This window comes from Gavia stellata, chromosome 2, assembly GCF_030936135.1.
Source record: "Gavia stellata isolate bGavSte3 chromosome 2, bGavSte3.hap2, whole genome shotgun sequence".
Lineage (NCBI taxonomy): Eukaryota > Metazoa > Chordata > Aves > Gaviiformes > Gaviidae > Gavia > Gavia stellata.
In genome coordinates, this window is record NC_082595.1 from 61543356 (window position 1) to 61564401 (window position 21046).

At 43.0% G+C, this 21046-nt stretch overlaps 1 protein-coding gene across 1 annotated transcript in view; it reads left to right on the forward strand.

The window, feature by feature from the left end:
- The window catches only part of METTL24 (methyltransferase like 24), a 49599-nt gene that overhangs the window by 9648 nt on the left and 18905 nt on the right, over positions 1-21046 (forward strand). The window contains 2 exon segments of the mRNA XM_059835588.1: positions 11694-11792; positions 15364-15503. Of these exon segments, the coding sequence (XP_059691571.1) occupies positions 11694-11792; positions 15364-15503 (239 nt within the window).

Here is a 21046-nt window from a genome sequence, read left to right on the forward strand (position 1 = left end):
CCCTTGAAGAGCACAAGTCCTGGGTCTGGCTCTGGGGGAACCCCTTGGTGGTGGTTTTGCTTTCTTTTTCATTTTTTGCAACATTTAAAAACTAGCCCTGCAATTTATGTCCTCTCTGACACATGTATAAATACGATAAATAAACCTTTCCTGATGTCTTTGTGTAATGATAAATGTAATGGTTCCAGCAGGTGTTACCACATACACAGAAATCTTGCTTCTCACCGAAATCTTCTCCGTATGCTCTGCAGACGGGAACAAAACGGCTTTGCAATGTTCTTCGAAAGTCAGTACCACAGAACTGTTTTGGCTTTGCAAATCCCAAATCTGGGGGACCCTTGTGAGGAATGTCCTTCCTGCTGCCACCTCTCCCTATCCTGCAATGGGGGCTTCTCTTGTCTCTGGGAATATAGGACCAGGAGGACTTTTCAGTAAGCCGTTGGCTTCTGAAGTCTCTTAGGATTTTTAGGTCAAGCCAACGGCTTCAGATTTTACAAGGAAAACCTCTGGGTTTACGTGCTTGTTACAGAAAGAGCTAACCAACAGCTCATTTAACAAGTGACCCACCGAAGTTTACTTCGGGTTCCACTTTCTGATAGATTTCAGGTGCAGCTTCAGGTACGTTGCTGTAGGTTTTTCTGGAAATGACAAAATTCTGAGTCGTTTCCAGGACTGACCTCGAGGCTCCTGCAGACTGAAGGAATTGAACCCTCTGCCCTTCTTGGGGTGTGGTGTGGAAGACAAACTTTGTGGGCCTTGAGAGCTTAGCAAGGAGAGGGCTGCAAAGAGCCAGTTAGGCAACTCGTCTCTCTTAGGGTTATTGCTAAAATAGCGGACGCTCTGTGTTCTTGCTATTGCTTTTGATGAGGTAGTAAGTCACTTTTTTTGTGTGTGTGTGACAGGGTGGTCTGCTGGGGAAAGTTAACCTAGACAAAAAGGAAGCTGTGCCAGGGGCTGGACCTGGTTGGGAAACGCGTGCAGTTGAAAATGATGTTAGAACCAGTGAATGTTAGCATCGTAGAGTTGCCGTCACTGCTTTAACCTCCCCCCCTTTGCCCCATCCATCCCCAGCCCTCTTCCTTCCTCTCCTAGCAGCTAGCTAAGTCAGATAATTAACTAGGAGCTTCAAAGTCAGTGCCCTTTATTTAGCATCCTCTTTCATATTTTACAAAGAGACAGCCTTTGAGATGCTAGGGGGGAGAGATGGTAATGTCTATTGATATGGTATGTAATGTTAAATAATACTTGCCACTTAAAAGCCTAAAAAATGGTAAGAATCAGTTTGAAATCCTTCCCGCTCCTTGCAGAGTTGGCGGCACTAGTGGAGGATCAAGATTTATCCCAGAGACGAATGCTACAGGGTAGGAGCTCCCTGAAAAAAACCCAAAGGAACAATAAAATTTGTTAATATTGATGTCATGTCTCTTTTTGGGCTTTCCTCATGGTTGTTCTGTAGCACTGAAACTTTCAAAGACGTGAACTTTGTTTCATCCTGAATAGAGCAAAGCAATGGCATCTTTTTCCTTTTCCCTCGCTCTTTTGAGAAAATTAAACAAGAAGCAATTATGTGTCAATTGGCTGCTGCTGAGCTGATGTGTTTCTTCTTAGTTAGATGCCTTGATTAATGATTTGATCTTGCAATTATTATTCATTATGAAATCTGTGGGAATTCTGAGTACATCAGGAGTTCAGGGTCAAACCGTGTAGCTGTGCAGTGCTATATTCTGTATAATGCTCAGAATTAGTAATAAAACATTGGAAAATGTCCTTAACTGAAGAGGATGGTGCATATTTGCCCAAGCTCATCCTCCACGGGCTTATGATACTTGGGTCTATACTTGTCTTGAACAAAAAATATTTCAAAATTGTGTGCTTTGAAACGAGCTTGATTTTCTTCTTTATAAATTGGAAAATAAATATATCCTCTTGTACTTAAAATCCTAACAACTTGTCAGCCAGCTCTCATTCCCTTTCCAGACATGGGGAACTAATTGCCCAAAACACTGTTTTATTTTGCTTGGAAGACTTTTACATAGCTCTAGACTGAGGACAGTTATCCATAATCACATTAAAAACAAGAAAGGGGGTATGTTTGTAGACATTTAAAGCTAGTATACATTTCATTCTATGGAGCTTCATTACCTTGTTTTATTAACTAGTGCTTGTATGAAATAAGGAGTTGAAGAAGAAAAAAGTGAAGTTTGGCTTTTTAAGTCTTCCCTGGCTATCCAGTAAAACCCAGTATGATCAAGTGAACTGATGGTGAGTTGGAGGGATAGAAGCCCCTAGGTACCTATTGTGAATATTTTCTGCCTTACCTTAGGTTTTACGCTATGAAGTCTAAATACCTGTAGAAGTCACTCAGCCTTTTGGTTTACCCATGGATAATAATTAATTGTTTGCTTTATGATATTATAGATGCCTAGTGACAAATACTGCCCTCTCCTGCTCCCTGGGCACAGAAGGTCCTCCTGGTCCTTGCCCAGGAGGGGCAGATGAAGGGAAAAGGGGTTTCTGATGCTTCAGATCTCCCTTTAGGCTGGAAGATGTGGTGGACCATTTCTGTTTAGACATTTGCACTCCACTTGGATGAGAGAGAAAGCTGCACAAGTGTGAAATGCTCTTAGTCGTGTGAAAGCATTAAGATATACTTTAAAGCACCTTCTTTTTCCCCAGTTCTTAGCCTCAGGCAGAGCCTCCTAAAGTCAGTGGATAGGCTGCCAGAGGCATCCCTATCTGTAAATCACAGTTAGAGTGCTGGAATTTGCACAGAATAAACTCGGCTTCTCTGGCTAGCTGAGTATTTACTGATGAATTCTGTTTGTTGTATGCTGTGGTTTGAATATTGCATTGAAGTCAACCTAGAGGAGGAAAATAGCTTTTTTTTTCTCCTATTGTACGGATTATGACATCTCCTGTATTTTCTCAACCAAAGCACTTCATTTAAAGCAGTTATGAATACAGGTTGAAACCGTGGTCTTGCCTCTGCTTAACTAAAGTCTGAATTTGCCAAGCAGTGACCAGTAGTTGCTGTATCTGTTTTTTGCTGTTATCCTTAAGTGTTGGCAAAGGCATGCAGGCACTGAAGATAATTCAGTTGAGTATTACACTGCTTAAGCAGTTTCGAGAATTCGCTTCCATAAATTTCAATGTGTTCTGGCTCCTGGTTTTGTCTCTATCAGATATAAATTATCACTCTGTCAGCCTCTGGATCGCACTGGAATGCTGCTGCCCGATTTATTTATTTTATTTTATTACCATAGCAAAGAAATCCCACTTGACTGTTTTTAAAGTCATGTGTCTCTTAGCAGAGTAAAATCAATCTCTCTTTTAGTAAATGTGTATTTCTTCCTGATGTTGCTGGGATTTCCAGCGGCAGAGCTGTCAGTTTTTGGTGACCTTTCAAGGCCCAAGGAGGGGTTCCCCAGTGCAACACCGCCCTTTCCTACCTCTGCAGCTCCCAGCTCCTTTGGTTGCAGTGGATTTATTCCTCAGAGGTAGTGAGGGGTGGTAGTTACGCGATGTAAATAATAATGCAATGCTTCCCGAATTCGTAAGTACCTACAGATTAATATTTTGGCAAGTGTTCTGAAATGCGTGCTTCCTGTAAGTCACAAACCTGCACCCAGGGTGATGTGCATTAGTCGCTGAAGCCCAGGTCTACCGGTGAATTTACTGGGGCTATCCACCAACGGCTAATTTAAATGTGGTAAGCTGGTTCCCAATACCCATTTCCTAGGGAAGTCAGGGTTTCCATTTGAACTCAGTGGAGCATTAGTCACCTAAATTCTTCTACAGATCTGGCTGTGTCATGTTAGTTTTGGAAGGCGCTCTTTATTTTTCCAAAGCCATTTCTTAATTCTTAAAGTGATATAAATTCTGTCACTTAAAATCAGTGCCAAGCATCCTTTTGCATATGCTTTTCTTACGAGACACTTGTTTGGGGGAAAAGACACAAAACTAGAAGTAGAGTTGGAGAGAGCTTGAGCGTGGGCTTTGCATATGAAACACTGAACCTCCCAAGGCATCAAAGTTGTTGGTGTTTTGCATCGAAGTCGCTGGTGTGGCTTGCCTGCAAGTTAGGCCAGCAGTTCCCCACAAGTGGGAGAGCTGTAATTTGTATGCGCGTGGCTCCATTTCATACTGTCAGATGGGAAATCAGAAGCAAAAGGAGCAGAAAATAAACATGAATATTAACAAAAGGAGAGCAGAGGTGAAATGCTTGGTGATTGCTGCCTTTCCAGGGGTTGTTATGTATGCATGTTCAGACTGATTTGCTCTGCAAGGGTAAAGACTCTTTTGTTTTCAATTACCATGCAGTGGCTCGAAGATTTTCTAATGAGAGTTGAAGTCAGAAAATTGTTTTCTTCGTTTCAATGTAAAACTTTGCATTCAAGACGTATTGCTTTTTTTCCTTTTCCCTGCTCAAAGTAAGAGTTTTACTGATGGTGCAAACTGCAGCCTTGGGAAGCAAGTGCTGATGAACCACTCTCAAGCGAAGCCCTCTGGGTGATGCTCAGAGCTGCGTAAGTTGGCGCTCGCAGCAATAGCATCCTGCTCCCAGGCAGAGAAAGGTGTGCTGCACTGCAGAGGCTTGGAGGAGGTGATGCACAGAGAGCGAGGAGCTAGGGGAGAGTTAAGTGCATTCTAGAAGTTCCTTCTTCAATAAAACAAAACACACATGTCCAGACATAGAAACACCTCTAGTTATTAAAATTCTTTATAGACAAGTCGTGTTGAAAACTCATTTAAATTGAAGACACCCACTTAATGCAGAAAATGGCCTTATTGCAGGACTGGTTTCCATAAGCAGGGTTTACTGTAGTATGTAGCCTTGCTGCACGGGGGAGCCTGACTGTATCTGTTACGTTGCGTGCTCATCTTGGCACAAACCTGTTGTTCCTCAGTCTAATGTTCCACAATCAAATCTTCAGATAAGATCATGGAGCAGATCCTCGTGGAAGATAAGTCAAAACATACTGAAGACAGGGAGATGATTAGGGACATCCCACATGGCTTCACCAAGGGCAAGTTGTGCCTGACTGATCTACTTCTCCTTCTACGATGGAGTGACTGCATCAGTGGACAAGGGAAGGGCTACGGATGTCATCTGCCTGGACTTCTGTAGGGCCTTTGACACGGACCACCACAACATTCTTACCTCTAAATTGGAGAGATAGGGGGTTGATGGATGGACTGTTAGATAAGGAATTGTCTAGATGGCCATGTCCAAAGAGTTATAGTCAATGACTCAATGTCCAAGTGGAAACCAGTAATGAGTGGTGTTCCTCAAGGGTCTGTACTGGGACCAATACTGTTTACTTTGAGGAACCTGATCCAGTGGAAGGTATCCCTGCCCATGGCAGGGGGCTTGGACTAGGTGATCTTTAAAGGTGCCTTTGAACCCAAACCATTCTGTGATTCTATAACAAACACACTACGGTTTTAGAGCACTGGAGTTTGTCTGTGTGGGGGACTCCCTATGTGGCCTGTGTGTCCCACTGCACCAACCCGATGCGCGCAGACGATGGAGCAATCCTGTGGTGGCTGGGTACGAAGAAGGCTGTGTGCTTGCGTGCAGTGTTGTCAGAGATACCTCTGCTTTAGATAAACTCAGAAAAGTAAAACATGGGGAAGTAGAAAGATTTCCTGTATTAATTTTTTTCTCAGTTCATTACGGACTTTGTGCAGCCCGTGAAAGTTTCACTGTTGGAGTGGAAATTCTCAGTTTAGGTGGCTGCAGGACTAGGCGTCAGCTGGGTTTCCCTGTGATACTTCCAATGCCTGATGCCTCAGGGGGAACCCACTGCTTTTCTCTCAATACAGGCACACACATGCAGAGCAGGAGTGTATGTAGCGATTTCTGCAATATGGTTTCGTAAGCAAAAACCTCCTATGTTTAAGAAAGCCAAACTGCAAAGAAAAATAGAAAATAATAGTAATATAAAAGAAAAAAAAGGGAAAGAAACAGTTCAGACATGTAGGGATGGGATACCTATAAAGCCAGCCACATTAGAAATTAATTCACTCGGAGCTTTAAATATGAGTCATAGTCACTTTGTAAGCCTGTATTTTAAATTACAGCTTACTGAGCCTATGCATGGCCCCACTACTTCCAAATTAACGATGTAGCGTAGCATGTCTTTATGGGTGTACCTCTTGTGAGCCCTCTGTATGATGCTGATTACAGTTAGCTAAAGGGGACTGAATGAATTGACCTTTCTCAAGGAGGTCTTTGCCAAGGCTGAGGCATACTTGTTCTTTCCTATTGACACCTCCGCTTTGAGGTGGAGTTTGTTTTACTTGTGCCACGTATTGCGGCTCTGAACATAAAACATTTGGAGTTACTCAACCCTGCTGAAGAAAAAAGTACAATTAAGCGTTGCTTGAGGCTTACAACTAAAGAGTAGGCTCGGCCCTCTAAAATACAAGTTTTTCCGCAGCATGGCATGTATTATAGTCTGGTCTGGGGCTCCTCCTCTGTCATGTTGAAGGTCTATGGTGTAGGTGCATCTGAGCCTGTTCTCCAGGCTTCTTTTGCCCATCCTCCAGGCTTCCTTTGCAGGTCATGGAGAGAAATGGCTGTTTCCAGTGCATGACTCATCTTACTTATTTTAGACATCTTCTCTATAGTGAGATGAATCATTCCCTTAAAGAGCCTGTCTGCCTCGTCTGTCCTGTCAAATAACTTAGCTCCCCAGCCCACTGTGGGAGCTTGGTCCCTGGCTGTCTGCACTGCAGGAATGTTTCTTCACTCTGGCACTCCCTTGGAGTCGACCAGCTAATTGCCTCTGAAACTAGACGTGGGTGTTCACGAGGGATCGTTCGATGCCGGAGCTGCTGCATGTCATCAGCAAGAGGAGCAACGTGCCAGGTTTGGCCACCTCCACCCTCAGCAGCCCTCCCACTCATCTCAGCAAGCTTTGCACTTGTTGCATGTCCCTCGCAAAGCAAAGCCAATGCTCGGGTGGGTTGCAACACACTGCTTTCACTATTTAAGGTACTTTTGAATTGGGGAAAAAACCCCAAACCCACAAAATAATATGCTTAGGGCCACTGGAACTCCAGAGGGAGCCCAAAGAAAATGATGGCCAAGCCCTGTAAATCATATCTAGGGACAATCTACTCTCACAAGGGTGAGCCTTCAGGAGTGTAAACCGGTATATATACATTTGCCTTGCAGATATCTGAAATTTTATAATTTGAATCCCACCCCTTGCATTTTAAACTGATGAGACCCCTGCAAAATTTCACCCACGAGCAAGCTCTGTTCTGCGGTACCCTTCCACAAGGGGTGAGCGTGGTGATACACAGAGCACAGGCAGAACGGTTGGAGGTGAAGATATCATTTGTTTCTATGGCTAGCAAATATTTATGGTTATTGGTGGAGTTTATTGCCACAGGTGCTTTCCACTCACATTTGTTCCTGCCTCAAATGTAAAAAATTATTGTTGCACAGTTTAATCAGAGGATTTTATATTTTTCCCTTGATTAAGACATCTGTATATGTATTGACAAGTCTGTTGTTTCTTCATTGGAAGCAACAGACTGCTTGGCAGGACAATGGGATTCCCAAATTTTTGTTTATGAACACGGCTAATATGTTTCTGTATTTTAATAGGCTGCTAAAAAGGAAGGAGATTGAAAGGAGGGAAAAAGCAGTTACTGAGTTAAAAAAGATGGAAGTATGGAAAACTGTCCTTTCAAATGTAAGCAGAAGGGAAGGGAGGGGTTGGGCTGTTTGAATTATTGCACTGAAATTAGGATTGATCTGGAAAGAATTTAATGATTTATGTGTTCAAGTTTATGCTAGGAAAGCCAGAAGTTCTGTAAACCTACAATTTTAAACCTGCTGTTTTGTGAGCCCCATGTTGGTTCAATCTTTATATTACGATTTCAGATTTTTAGGACAAATTATACCTTATGTATACTACAGGTGATTAAGGGATTATCAGATGACTATCATAGCTGGCTGATGAGGGAGAAAAAAAAATCTAGAAAGAAGTTGCCTCCAGAGAAAAGTCACTGCAGATTACTGTCAAATTGGTCTGATGGAAACATCAGTCCTTATCCTTAAGTGTGAAGTACCTGGAAAAAAATCAGACCTTCAAATGCATTCTAGTTTTCCTAACAAAGCAATAGCATTGCCTTAAGATTTTCTTTGCTCTGTGGTTATCTCATCTGGTGAAAATTTAGACATCACTCTGGATGGCACTTTCTATATATCCATTACACTTCTAGGATAGCTGAAGTCAGTGTCTGACCAGTGCCTGTGGTAGTCTTGCTGAAGACTGATTTTTCTTACAATGCTAATTTCAGGTAACATGTCTATAAGTGAAACAACGTAAATGGAGGGATACTTCAAGATATTCAGTATAATATTTTTTAAGTGGCATTGTAACTTTCCACGTACTGTCATCTCTTTATATTGTGGAAACAGGATATATTGGTGTTTGGAAAACACAGTCATGGTGTCTTGCTGGATGAATCCTTACCCTAGGGAGATAGCACACCTTACCCTTACCCTAGGGAGATAGATGGCGATAGCCAGAGATGCAGAATGTCTGAACTGGTTTTCTGGCTCCTCCTGGGCGACCTTAGGGAGGTTTGTCTGAATTTCATATCCAAAGCTGCATAATATGGACCATAATACCTGCTCTGCTCCTCTTGTGTATTTGCTGTAGAAGTCCCCTGTGAAAGGAGCTGCTCCTCAGCCTGTTTTGTACAGCAGCCACGGGGACCTGCTTTCAGTTATGTACTCTAGAGGCTTCTGTGATACAAGTGAGAAAATCCAAGTCATGATGCCACCGTCAGGTTTGCTTTGAGCAAATAAAATTGCAACGTCTAGAGGGGAAAAACTCAGAATAAGGAACATGTGTTTATCAGGAATAAACCTGATTTTCACAAAGCAGTTGGTTCACAGGGACCGGGTGCATTTTATCTGCAGATTTTATTTGAGAAGGCTTACATGGAAACACTATGGAACAGGCTGAAAATTACCTGAAAAACTATAAACAAAGGCTAACGATGTACATAGGGGAATGGCTCCTTCAGGAGGATATTTTGTGAGTCCTGAATATACCCATACTGCATCGCTGACATCAGTGAGTTACCTGCTGGGACGGTGTAACTGGTCCAAGAGATGTACTGGATTTTCACCTCCGTTCATCATCTGTGAATCTTATTGTAATGCAGCTATTGAAGTGCCCCATAAGAGTGTTTAGTAGGTGTTAGGAACAGACCTCTCTAATGTATTCGTTAGTGAATGGAAATAGGCTACTGCTTAGTAAGGAGCCAGGGACCAAGTGTGAAGTTTGAGAAGCTATTTAAAAGCATTGCCATCAAACAGGAGCTTAGGTCTGATCTCTGTAACAAAAGTAACATATATGTAGTGCTTCTAAATTTAAAGAACTATATAAAAGGTTGATCTCTCTCTGTTTTTTCCTTTTTTTTTTTTTTTAAGTGAAACTGCATTATTAAGTCACTGGGGTTTTTATCTTCATTTTTGTGTGTTTATTGGTACCTTTTGGAGTCAGTGGGAAGGCAGTTTGTCCTCTTTAAGATTTTAAGAACCTGAGAGTAAGCCGCAGTGGTTCTTGGATATTGCACTCTGCTGAAAAAGAACCTCATTCATGTGGTTAATTATAGGGATTTTTTTTTCTTTCCCATCAACTCTGTGCAGAGGGAATTCTTGCTGAATAGTGCCACAACAGCCACCCTGCAATTCCCCTACTTAATGAGCTACCTCTCACACAACTAGATTTCAGAATAACCGGGCACAGATGTTTAGGTGTCTGGGTTTTTGGGGTTTTTTTGCCTGAAAATGATTGTCAGTCTTCATTTCCATTTCAGCTTTCAAGCCTGTTGAAACGGCAGCATTCCTGTCATTGCAAACGTTATTCAGCCGTGTGAACTATGACTCATTCTGAAGGATTACAGGCATTTCCCTCCCCTGCGTGCACCTTTCCTCCTGCTGTTAGCTGTTTGTAGGCTGCCTTCTGCAATCAGCAGGTCAGGGGTATGTGCTGCTGCAGAGCTTGCTTGCTAGTCTGCTTGCTTCCAGCTTTGTGCTGTGCAGGGTATAGGAGCCCATGTCTGCTGCAGGCAGCAGGCTTCAGGGTGGAAAATGCTGCTTTTGTCTGCTTCTGGGGAAAAAAAATATCTCAAATGTCATTTTCAGCATCTCTTTACAGTAAAAAAACCTCCAAGAGCAAACCCTAAAGGAACAATAAACCCCATACAGACCTCCTGGCTCACATTCACTCCAAACTGTGTTTACTTAGGCTGCAAAAATACCAATTCATGATATCAGCTCAAGGTAAACTCCGTCTGGTCTGGTGGTCCGCTTTAATCATCTTTCTTTTCTAGCATCGCCTTCTCTTTTTCTTTCCTGAGGATCCCTCCTGACCCCGCGCTGGCTCTTGCCCTGGTGCCGCAGACCAGCCCGATGGCGGGGCTGGCCTCTCCGGCGGGGCTCAGCACCTTGCCTCTCTCATCTGCCGCCATCCTCTCTGCTCAGTTGCTATTTCCTATATGTTTTCCAGGGCTTATTTTGAAATAAGGTCCTGTGGGAATCCCGAATGGGGTTGCTGTTTGTTTGGTGTTTTATTGAATGTCAACATGAACCTATGGGAAAAAACCCCCATCCTGTTCATTATGGAAGCTCAGTTAATCGGGGATGATTAAAGGGAAGCTTGATACTACCTGCCCAGCCATAGAAGTGAGTTATGGTGCCTGAAGATGAAAAGCCATGAGGAATCAATCTTAATTTAGTACAACTTAACACTGTGCTTTTATTTTTATCTACTTGAGGGCAAGAGATAACACGTCTAAACTTCCCAGCGACACAAAAGTGGGCAGAATTTGGAGAAGGTGGCGCGGATGGGAGCACAGAGCCCCGTTGCTCTGCAAGCACGTGTCTGAAAGACCTCTTCTGTCCCCCCCTATGTGGGAAGTGTTGCTGGAAAAGCTGACAGCATCCCCGAGGTTCAGAGCTGAGGGGCCTCACAGGGAGTGCAGAAAGCATCCACCAAAGCTGCTTCCCGGGGGCTATGAAAATGAGGAGTGGTAGGGCTACACTGATGTTTTTTTCAGGAAAACAAAGAATTCGGGTGTATCTTGTCAGGCAGGCATGGGAGAGGAAGTGGACTTTTTCTCAAAGACCACAAGAAGCTTGCTTTTCCATTAAATCTAGATTTTAAAAAAGGAAGGAGATTGTTTCCAGAGGTTTCCTTTGGTGATTAGTGTTTGCAATCCAAGTTCTTGTTTCAGTGGACATTCAAGTGGAGATACGTGATAGATACAAAATTAAAATTATTTCACTGTTTTCAGATGTTTTGCTAGAGGATTTAGATATTCAGATCTTGGTTTTCTTCATGCATTTCTACAAGCCAGGGCTTGCTTGTGTGTCCTAGAATAACTGTGCTGACACATGTATGCTGGATGAAGAGCCCTTTCTTTCTGAATTACCTACATCTGCTTTCAAAGCTGATCATGATAAATCATAGTTAGATGCTCTTTCACTGTAGTTCAAACCCTACTTTATTCTGAAATGACTTTCATGTGTAGACAAGCCCTTAGGAAACTCTTTTTGTTTGAAATTAAATCTCCTTACCTTATTAGCCTTTGCATTTTATGCTTGTACCGAGAAATAAATCCTGTTCCTTTAAGGTGTTTTTTGCTTTGCTTTGCAGACTGTAAGATGGCACATTGAACTACAGCCGTGGGCAAGTCCAACTCCTTCCCTCAACTATGAGGCCTTGAGGTTCCTGAAGTACATTAGCACTTCTCAGGTAGGTTTTTCATTTCCTTGAGAAAACAGTTTGCCTGGCACAGGCTGTTCCCTCTCAGGTGAGGAATTAACCCCACACCAACCTGGTTTCGAAACTGCTTTATTTCTAAAGCTGCTTAACCTAGCAGTGATGGTCAACATGAACGTAAAGATCAAAACACAGAGTAGAAAGAATGAATTATTTCCTTGCTTTTTATTTCCAGATGGGTTCATGTCCTGACAGGAGTACGATATGGCTGAATCGGTTCCTCTCCCGCTCCCTCTCTTCCTCCCTCTCAGACACAGAAAAATACAGAGCATTCTGTAGCAAGAGAACTGTGTATTCAGCCATTCCACCTCTCAATAATAATAATGCGATAACCAGGCTCATTTTAGCTAAAAAGGATGCATTTGAGGTTCCCAGTAAAATGAGAACAAGGCATAGGTCCCTAGCTTGGACAAGTGGTCCCAGTGGTACCAATAGAATCCTGATCTTTTGAGGACAAAAATGATGACCTGGAAAATGAGTTGGTTTATATGCTTTTTCAAAGGTGACATTTCCAAATCCAGATTGTGTTGACAGATACTTCCAAGGTTCAGCATGTACGGAAACTGGGCCATCATGTCTTAATGGAGGCACCACTTTTGCACAACAGCATTTACGCATGCATTTCCTTTAATAAAAAATGGAAAAGGTGCTGGATGCCTACAGTTCTGACAGGGCGGCTGTTTTCGGTACCCAGGTCTATGAGCAACTGACCCTTGAATACATACTTAACTGCACCATTGCTTACATTGGAGAACAGCAAGAAGCCTCAGGTGCTAATGTCACTGAAATGTCATTCACATAGAAAATGCTTTGTTAATGCAGCGCTTTCAAGGCTGAGACAGAAGATTCATTTGAAACACGTCTAAAAATACGCTGCGGTGTTGATGGTGTGGTAACTGGGAGGGTGGCAGAGTGTTTACTTATCCTCCAGCTTCTGGGTACCCCTGGCTAAATGCTCAAGAAAATGACATCTCTGCCTCCACTTATGCCACTGAGAGGGCAGGAGGCAAGATGATACATGTGGAGACAGCAGAGATGTGTGTAGAGCTGCTTGTTTTGTGGTACGGAAGTTTAGGCTGAAAACATCCTTCATCCCAGTGACTTAATAAACCGTGGCAGATGCTGCTAAACTCCACTAGTTGGGTCAAAGCCTACAAGGACATCAATTAGCAGAGAGTTTATTGCTTCTGACGCACTAGTCGAGAAGTTTCGTTCCCAGAGTAACTGACCTTGTTGGGGGGGACAAGCATAAATGAAAACAAAAAATGAGATAAATCCTTGTTCCTGACCTGGCAGATGTTACAGGATTAATAACTGTCAGGATAACACCATGACTGGCATGAGCACTTCTGGAAGTGGGATCCTTCTTATGTGGATGAGCATGGGATCACACTTTCCTTGTTTGCTGAGCAAGTGTCTGCTAATTACTGTGCCTGAGTTCAGCTCCCTGCCATTAGTGTACAATGGCTCGAGCTGCTGGAGGGAGAAGATGCTATGTCAGCAGAATTGAGGTGTGGCCAGAAAAAGCTTTTTCAATGCTGGTATCTAATGATCAGAAGAACCTTCTTACATGTGCTGTTGCCTGTATGATAGTAGTGAGTAGAAGCCCAGAACAGGACATGAGCTCAGTGCATCAGGGTCTGTAAATCATGTAACAGACTGGTGATGATGCTAAAGGCGGAGTTCAGGGTTTTTTATTTTTAATAGCAAGAGCTAGTAAAATTGCTCCAGATTCTGAGTGTTGTAATTGCTCATAATGCCATGAGTCAATTAAGTGGCAGCATTGCAGAATCTTACTTTTCTGTAGAGAGCACATTATTCTTCTGAGTCTTAAAATTAGCGCTTGTTATTGCAGTGCCATTTTTTCCTTGATTGTTATGTGACAAAGGGAAATGGTTAGTGGGGTGCAGTGCAAATCATTGCTTAAAAGTTAGTGAATCCTGAGAGCTGCATGAAGAGATGCTGTATTAGCTTTTATGAATTTTCCATGGGAATTATGAGCTGAGCAGGAGCAGGGAGGTGGTGATGCAGCATGCAGCTCTTTGGATGTAATGCTCCAGATAATGATCTTTCAGAGCTTAAGCTTCTTAAAGAATGAGAGTTTTATTTACTTATTATAAGTCACACGGTGGAGAGTGCCTACCACAGCAAAGGCTGGGTTCCAGTTTTCACTCTCACCCCTGTGTAAAGTTGTTCCATTTCTGTGGTTCTAGGTGGGGCCAAACCTGTGCTTTTTAGTTTGGCTGAAACCGAGAGCTGAGCCTGGGCAGTCTGCTGTAGAGGAAGGAAGGAGCAAGATGAGAACAGTCAGTTCAGGACTGATGTTTAATCTGGTTTGTCTCTACTACTGTTCTTTCCACCTTTTTTATTGTTGGCTTTCTGGCAGTGCCAGCTCCCATCCCTGCAGCCAGGGTTGGTACTGGGGCCCAAAGAACAACTTTTTGTCGTGGTGGCTCAGCTGGGTTGCTGCAACTCTTCTCAGTCTTTGCTTTCTTATCTGCCTGTTAGCAGCCTGTGCCTTGCAACCCCTGAATTTGATGGCCGGGCTGCACATGGTTTGAAAAGCCCTTCAACAACCAACTGTAAGCTGATGCTGGTGCAGAGCAGCGCAGTCTCTCTTGGGCAGAAGGAGCCACAGCTTTGGTGCTTACTTCTGCTTCCCATTACCTTCTTACCACTGCTCCGGTGACAGCCATACCAATTGCACTGGCTTTCCATCGCCTGCTGTGCACTGACTCCGGAGTGCTGGAAAGGCTGCAGCACCCCCCAGCTCCATGCCTGCCTTTTCCAGAGTGGGTCTGGAGGAAGAGGATGGTGCAGAACGATGTGGCAGAGCCTGGGGGTGGAGCGCTGGCCCGAGCTGCCAGACGGCCAGGCAGAGCCGGGGCTGGAGGCAGGGGCTCCTCCGCAGGGTGTCACTCATGGGGCCATAGCTTCCTTGGCTCAGTCACCGCTGTGTTTCGGCTGTTGCAGGCTGCTGCTCAGCTGCTGGCAAAGCCGACTTCACCTCTCAGTCAAGTGATTTTTGACACTTCCAGGTTTCTGATGAATCCAGCGCTTCTTAGTCCTTGCTTTCGTGGTCTTTACGAGGACTTTGACTTACAGTGTAAGGTAAGGTATACAGTGTACATTGCAGTGACACTGCAACTTGTGATTACCATCTTGAGTCATGACGTGATTTTAACATTATTCAGGATGCAGAATCCACTCTAAGGTTGGAAGAGAAAAAAATTAAACATAATTAACTTCTTAATAACTTGTTCTCGGGAAAATGGATTTTTGGGTATAGTACTAATGCTTAATTATTTGCTTTTCAAACTATGTTGCTCTCTGGGGGATTATGTAAGCCTTAAATTTCACCAAGCAGAACAGATAAACAAGGAGAAAAAAACCATCAAATCTCCATAGCTGTGGATCAGATTTGACAATCAGGTTTAAATGAAACCAATTAACATTTTTCTTCATTCCACTCTTTCCCCAGAAGGCAAATTAAAAACAAATTAAAAGTCATGTCTTAAAATGAAACATCCTTTGATTTCAACAGATTTCATGTGAACACATGAACCTGAACATCCTGAGAGGGTACTCTGAAACCCCAAAGAAGCCCTGGTCAATCTGTCTTGACGAGAGGTTTAGCCTCATTCATCGAATCAGAAGCAAGCAATGCCGTCTTTATTCCCTTGGGTAAGTGCTCTCTTGAAAAGACAGCAAAATGTTTCATGGCACCTTCTAGCTTCAAAAAGCCTTATAAATGCAGCATAGGCTGCAACAAGGTTGTCTTTTAAAATATGGACTTTGTTTGGGTGTGTTTGTTATGTGTTGGATGTGTGTCCAGACACTGTTTTTAAGGAAGAACCTTTCTCTGAGAGGGTCTTTATTTTCCTTCACTTTTCTAATATCAGTATGAAAAAAAATTGCTTAATGGTGAGTAGTGAGTGGTAGTTCACGTAGATGAACATGGAAATTAATGAGATAAACTGAGAAGCATACAGCATCTTCTCTGAGCAGAAATGACTTGTGTAATTGCCAGGTACTTCAGCAGCATTACTTATAAAACTTCATTAACTACCCCTGGGACAAAATAGTACATTTCCATATGAGAGTGTGTTTGCTAAGCACTTCAGGGGTGACATGTGCCGAGGTGATAATAATAAAGGCAGTTGCAGCTTTATTTTAAAATGTTTGTAGTGTTTGTGATGTTTACAGCACTTGAGATTGAAGTTTTCACTCATCACAGAACAAGGGCTTTCACAGGTAGTAAAACCACAAATGCAGCCTGTTTCCATGCTAATAAAATACTCTTGCTTCCTGGGAGGACGAGGGAGGTCAGTCCTCAGAGTTCGTCAGGCCGCTGGCCTTTTGCATTACCCATCAGCGCACAGGTGCATTAGGAGAATGATCGCTGGGATCTGGAGCTCATTTCACACCGATCACCACATGGCTGAAGCCTAATAAAACTGTCTTCGCTGTCCTGGGAGCCAGCTTTAGGTTAGAGGTATATTGAAAGGCTTCATGTCCCTTGAAGCAGCACAGTTTATTTCTGTGATTTTGCTGCTGTGGGTGTAGAAATGGTGGATGGCAAGGAACTGTGTCTGGGTGGGATTTTCTCAGTGATTGGAACATGACAATTAACACCAGCAATTAATGTAAAGTGGATGCAGAGTGCACTACAGTCAAAGGGAGTATTTTCTGTTAATTGGGGTGGGCTTATATTTGGCTTGAGCTGGTTTATATTTGGCTTGAGCTTATATTGAGCTGTAAAGACAAAACTCCTCAGAGGCTGAGGGGCTCTCAGGTCTTGTTGAGCTGCAGTGCTCTGTGGCAGAACAACAATAACATGCCCCTTAGAGATAAGTCACATCTACGGAAAGCAAACTCTTCTCAACTGCTGTGGCTTCTTATTTTCTGAATGTTCCTCGCAATCTATTTCAAATTATACTTACCTGGTTTTAATGCAAAATATAGGTTTACATGATTTTTTTTTTTTCTCAGTTTTTCACATTCCTGTGGAAGTTAGGAGAGATGCTGTATTATCCCACACCTAGGTTTAGACTTTACCTGCTTAACTGTAGTACTGGCTCATTGTCTGAGGCTCCTTCTAGTAGTCAGTAGGGAGAGGCAGGCACATTTAGGTGGAAAATCAGCTAAGCTAAATAACCTTCTGGAGGTAAGTATAGCTTTCCTTTGATTATAGAGGAAGTCTGTGATAGCATGCCTGCTGACTTTAGGAGTCTTGGCAAAGTACCCAAAGGTCAGTGGAATTAATCTAGACCTTGCCCTTCAAGTCACATGATCATTAATATTAGACCTAAGCTCCCATATTAATGTTCCTCTTCCCTTTTGATATGGACTAAGTGTGGGTTGAGAATGGTATTTTTGTTGAATTCACCAGTAGACACAATGCAGAGTTGATTTCATCTGTGCTAGGAAATGCAGATTTGGCACAAAGCTGTCCAGCGCAAAGATAACTTGCTGATGGTTTTGAACAAATCTGAGCTAGTGCATGTATACCAGTGCTTTATGTGTGGTGCTGTTTTGGGTATAGTACATAATTTCTGTACTGATGGAACAGTAGGGCTTAGCAGAGATTGAAATTGATGTTGGCTCTCCCATCAATCATCAGATACACATGTGCAGTAAATACCCAACCATGATGCATCTCATGAAACAGCTGAAAAATAAAAGATAAATATTTGAGGTTGAGGAGGAGCAGCCTTCAGTCCTCCAGATTCCTTCTGCAGCCTTTGGAGCTCGTAAGTGCATAATTCTTCTGTCAGACTCGCTTCCTTTAGCTTATGACAGACAGAAAAGTAATTTTGTTCTGAGTAAGACAAAAATCTCTTTTAAACATTTTTGTTATCTCATACAGTTCATAAAGAGCAAAGGGGGAGCAGCTGCTTCCAATGAAGAACATTCTCTATGGAGAGGACAGATGGAGGACAAATGTGAAAGTTCAGTGTGGGGATTACTGGGAATCCTGAATTAAATACGTATATCATTAAAAATGGAACAAAACATGCTGCTTAGGCTTTGCCTTCTTGAATGCTATAGAAGAGGTTACTCGTGAATGGCAGCGAGCAGCGCCTGAAACGTCTGGAGATCTTTTTAGATTAGTATTAGTTGCTTCCATTACTGGGAGGCAGCAATGTTTTTGCTTGTGGGACAGGATTTCCCAGTATGATACGTAATTGCAGTATGCATTAGTAAGCTCTAGTTATTAGTGCTAAATCTGCTTACATTAAGCTAAGTCTGTTACAAACACCACAGGTAGGCACTCAAGCTGGGATAATATAAATGAATAGGATTTCAGAAACTTGCCAGTTGAGGTTTAAAGAGTCGCTGCAACACTGTATAGAAGCCCTTTCAGGTGGATCTTAGAGTAGCGGCTTCAGGATTCAGACAGGGCATGCTTCTTTTTTCCCGAGCTGCAGAGCTCGGTTATCTTCCTTTGAGAAAGAAGCAGCGGGGAACACAGAAAGGGAAAGCTGGACCTTAACATGTCTGTTTTTACAGCTCTGTCCTGTGGTCCCTGTGGGAGCTGGAGTACCTGCAGTTACTGGGCTGGACAGCTGCAGGTGTCCCCTAGAGCTGTGCTGGAGGAGACAAAGCAGCTTTTGTGCCACCTGCGCACTCGCTGCGCCCCGGCATGACACAGGGGCCCTCGCGATGCTCCGTTCAGCGCAAGCTGCAGCCCAGTGTTTATTCCGAGTGCGAGGCCCTGTGTAGCGTGACCTTCTGCGAACCCTGGAAGCAGGGGACAGCCAAGGGACACTGTTCCCTGCTGTGCTGCGCTCCGTCCTGGGTCAGCGTCCCTGCCCTGCTGCCGGCGGGAAGCAGTGCCAGCGAGCCCTCCCTTTCCACTCGCACGCGGGCTAGGAGAGCCGGTCATGCAGGTGCTGTTTCTGCTGCTTTGAAAGCCCAGCTTTACCCCCACTGCAGGGGTCTGTGTGCAACTCTGACTCTGTAACCAAGCTCTCCTCTCCTTTATAGCAAAAACAGGTTGGTGTCTTTAGCATTTTTTATTTTGCTGGTGCTGGAGGCATCAGCTGCTCTCCCCTGATGGTGGGGAGGGGCCTTTCTAGTCTTCTGTGCCCTCCACACCTTTCTTTTAAAATCCCGGCCTTTTTTAAGTAATGCAAAATCTTTCTTAGGAGACCTCATTTGTTTACTTTTTTCATGCTGCGTTATCCCTTAGCATGATCACATGTGAGCCTGGAATTTTTCAAACCAGTTATTTTGAAGATGACCCTATTTTCTCTCCTAAGTATTTGGTTTTGATTAGATCTCTCTTCAGGCATAAATTTGAGCTGTTAACCAGAGTGCCAGAAGATATATCGGCACCTTCTTCACCCTCATCTATATTTTTTTTCTGGTTTGCACCACTGTGAACCTCCCTTTGCAGTCCACACGAGTAGCAATCTGTTTGGAGGCAGCCTGAGGTTTGTCTACATCAAAAGCATCTGGCCCTGTGGATTGTACCGGCTGGTGCTGTTAGAAGTGTGTCACGGACGCATGTGTCCGTCGGTCACTGGTAGGCTTATCACTCTAATGCTGTAACTGTCCCCAGCAATTCACATTTTGTTCATTTTTAGCCAGCTTCTCGTTCCTAAGGGATTACATTGGTCTTTGTTCATCAGTGTCCCTTCTGTAGAAAGCCGTATGCAAACAAATATGTCAATTCACTTGGTTAACTTCTGAACTTTTTTCCTAATGTGTGTTGAATGTATTAAAAGAAAACTCCTCTCTTTTGCTCCTACACGTCTGTACAGGCTGGAATCCTGTGAAATAGAGTCATTCTTTAAAGCACACTGGGCTGTTTCAGCAAACTGTCTCCTCCTACTTTCCCAGGATGCCTGAAGGGGGGAAGATGGTTGAGGAGAAGGCCTTCTAACAGGGCATCATTACACTGTGCTTAGCCAATGTGACAGCAACCGCGATACCGTGCTGGTAACTTCTGAAACATACGCTCTTCCAAACATTGTTTCAGGAGTTGGATTAATTTTAGTTTACCAGTATGTCATCTATGTAAAACATTTAGTGCTGCTTTAATGTCATATTGCAGTGTAGCATGATGTAAAATTCATCACCTTTTACATATTGATGCAAATAGCCAGAATTATTTCGGGTTCACAGCATTTTAAAAATATGTGTCTAAGGATGGTTGGGGTGTAGTGTAGCAGGTGCTCTGACAATACAGCTAGGAGTACTGCCCTGTAATGTATCTGTCTATGACAGATAAAAAATACTCTCAATTAGTACAACTGGTTGAAGTGCCGATTTCAAAACTTGATTCTTTCCCCAGTGCTACATGTGTGTATATCCAACAGCATAATTTTCATTAAGTTCAAGGTTTAGTGCATGATTTGAACCATGCTTGGAACAAGCTTGGAGGAGTAGGAATGAAAAGGGCATCCTATTTTATGCTGTAGAGAAGGCCTGTGGTCCAGACATGTGATTGCAATGGCAAATAGGAGAATTTTTTAGTTTTAGTGTACCCTGTGTGGGCCGTAGGACGTGGGAATATGGTACAGCCTTGTAAAGTACACCTACCCCTTGTAGAGACAGGGACTGAGACAACACTATTTTCTGTATGATGGGGCTATTCATCTTTCTTCTTCTTTGGGGTCTTTTCTAAATTAGCAGCAATCTTTCTCTTAAGTCTGTATAAAAATGCTGCTGCTTTTAGGAAGGGGTTAGTTTTAAATTTACCTTTTTTATCTGTGTTTTCATGTACACGGAAAAAGAGAGGCATTTGATTCTTCTGTTGTGTCCCTGTTGGTGGCCATTGTGGCTCATCTATGCAACACCAGATTATAGACTCGGTGGAAAATATGCCTGATTTTTACAAAACAGCATCGTATATATTTTAAATGTATTTGCTTTTCTGCTTATGCTTTGGTTATTGGAAGTTTGTGCAGTAGGAACTAAGGAAACTTGTCAAGAAAAATCAAATTGAAAATAGGGGAATCTATATAAGTATATAAAATAGAGGAATAATGACAGTACAAAGGTTCTAATGTTTGATTTACTTTCTTATAAATGACGTCACCTTCTGAATTAAGAAAACAGCTCTTTGGGAAGGTTATCAGCCTGGCTAAAAGTGGTTTAGTTCTTGCCCTGAAAGGAGCCCTTCATTATCATCATATGCAGTATATTGCATTGAGCTTGAATTTTCTGGTGAGGTTAGTTCATCCAATCCACTCCAGTAGTTTCATTCTATAAATGAA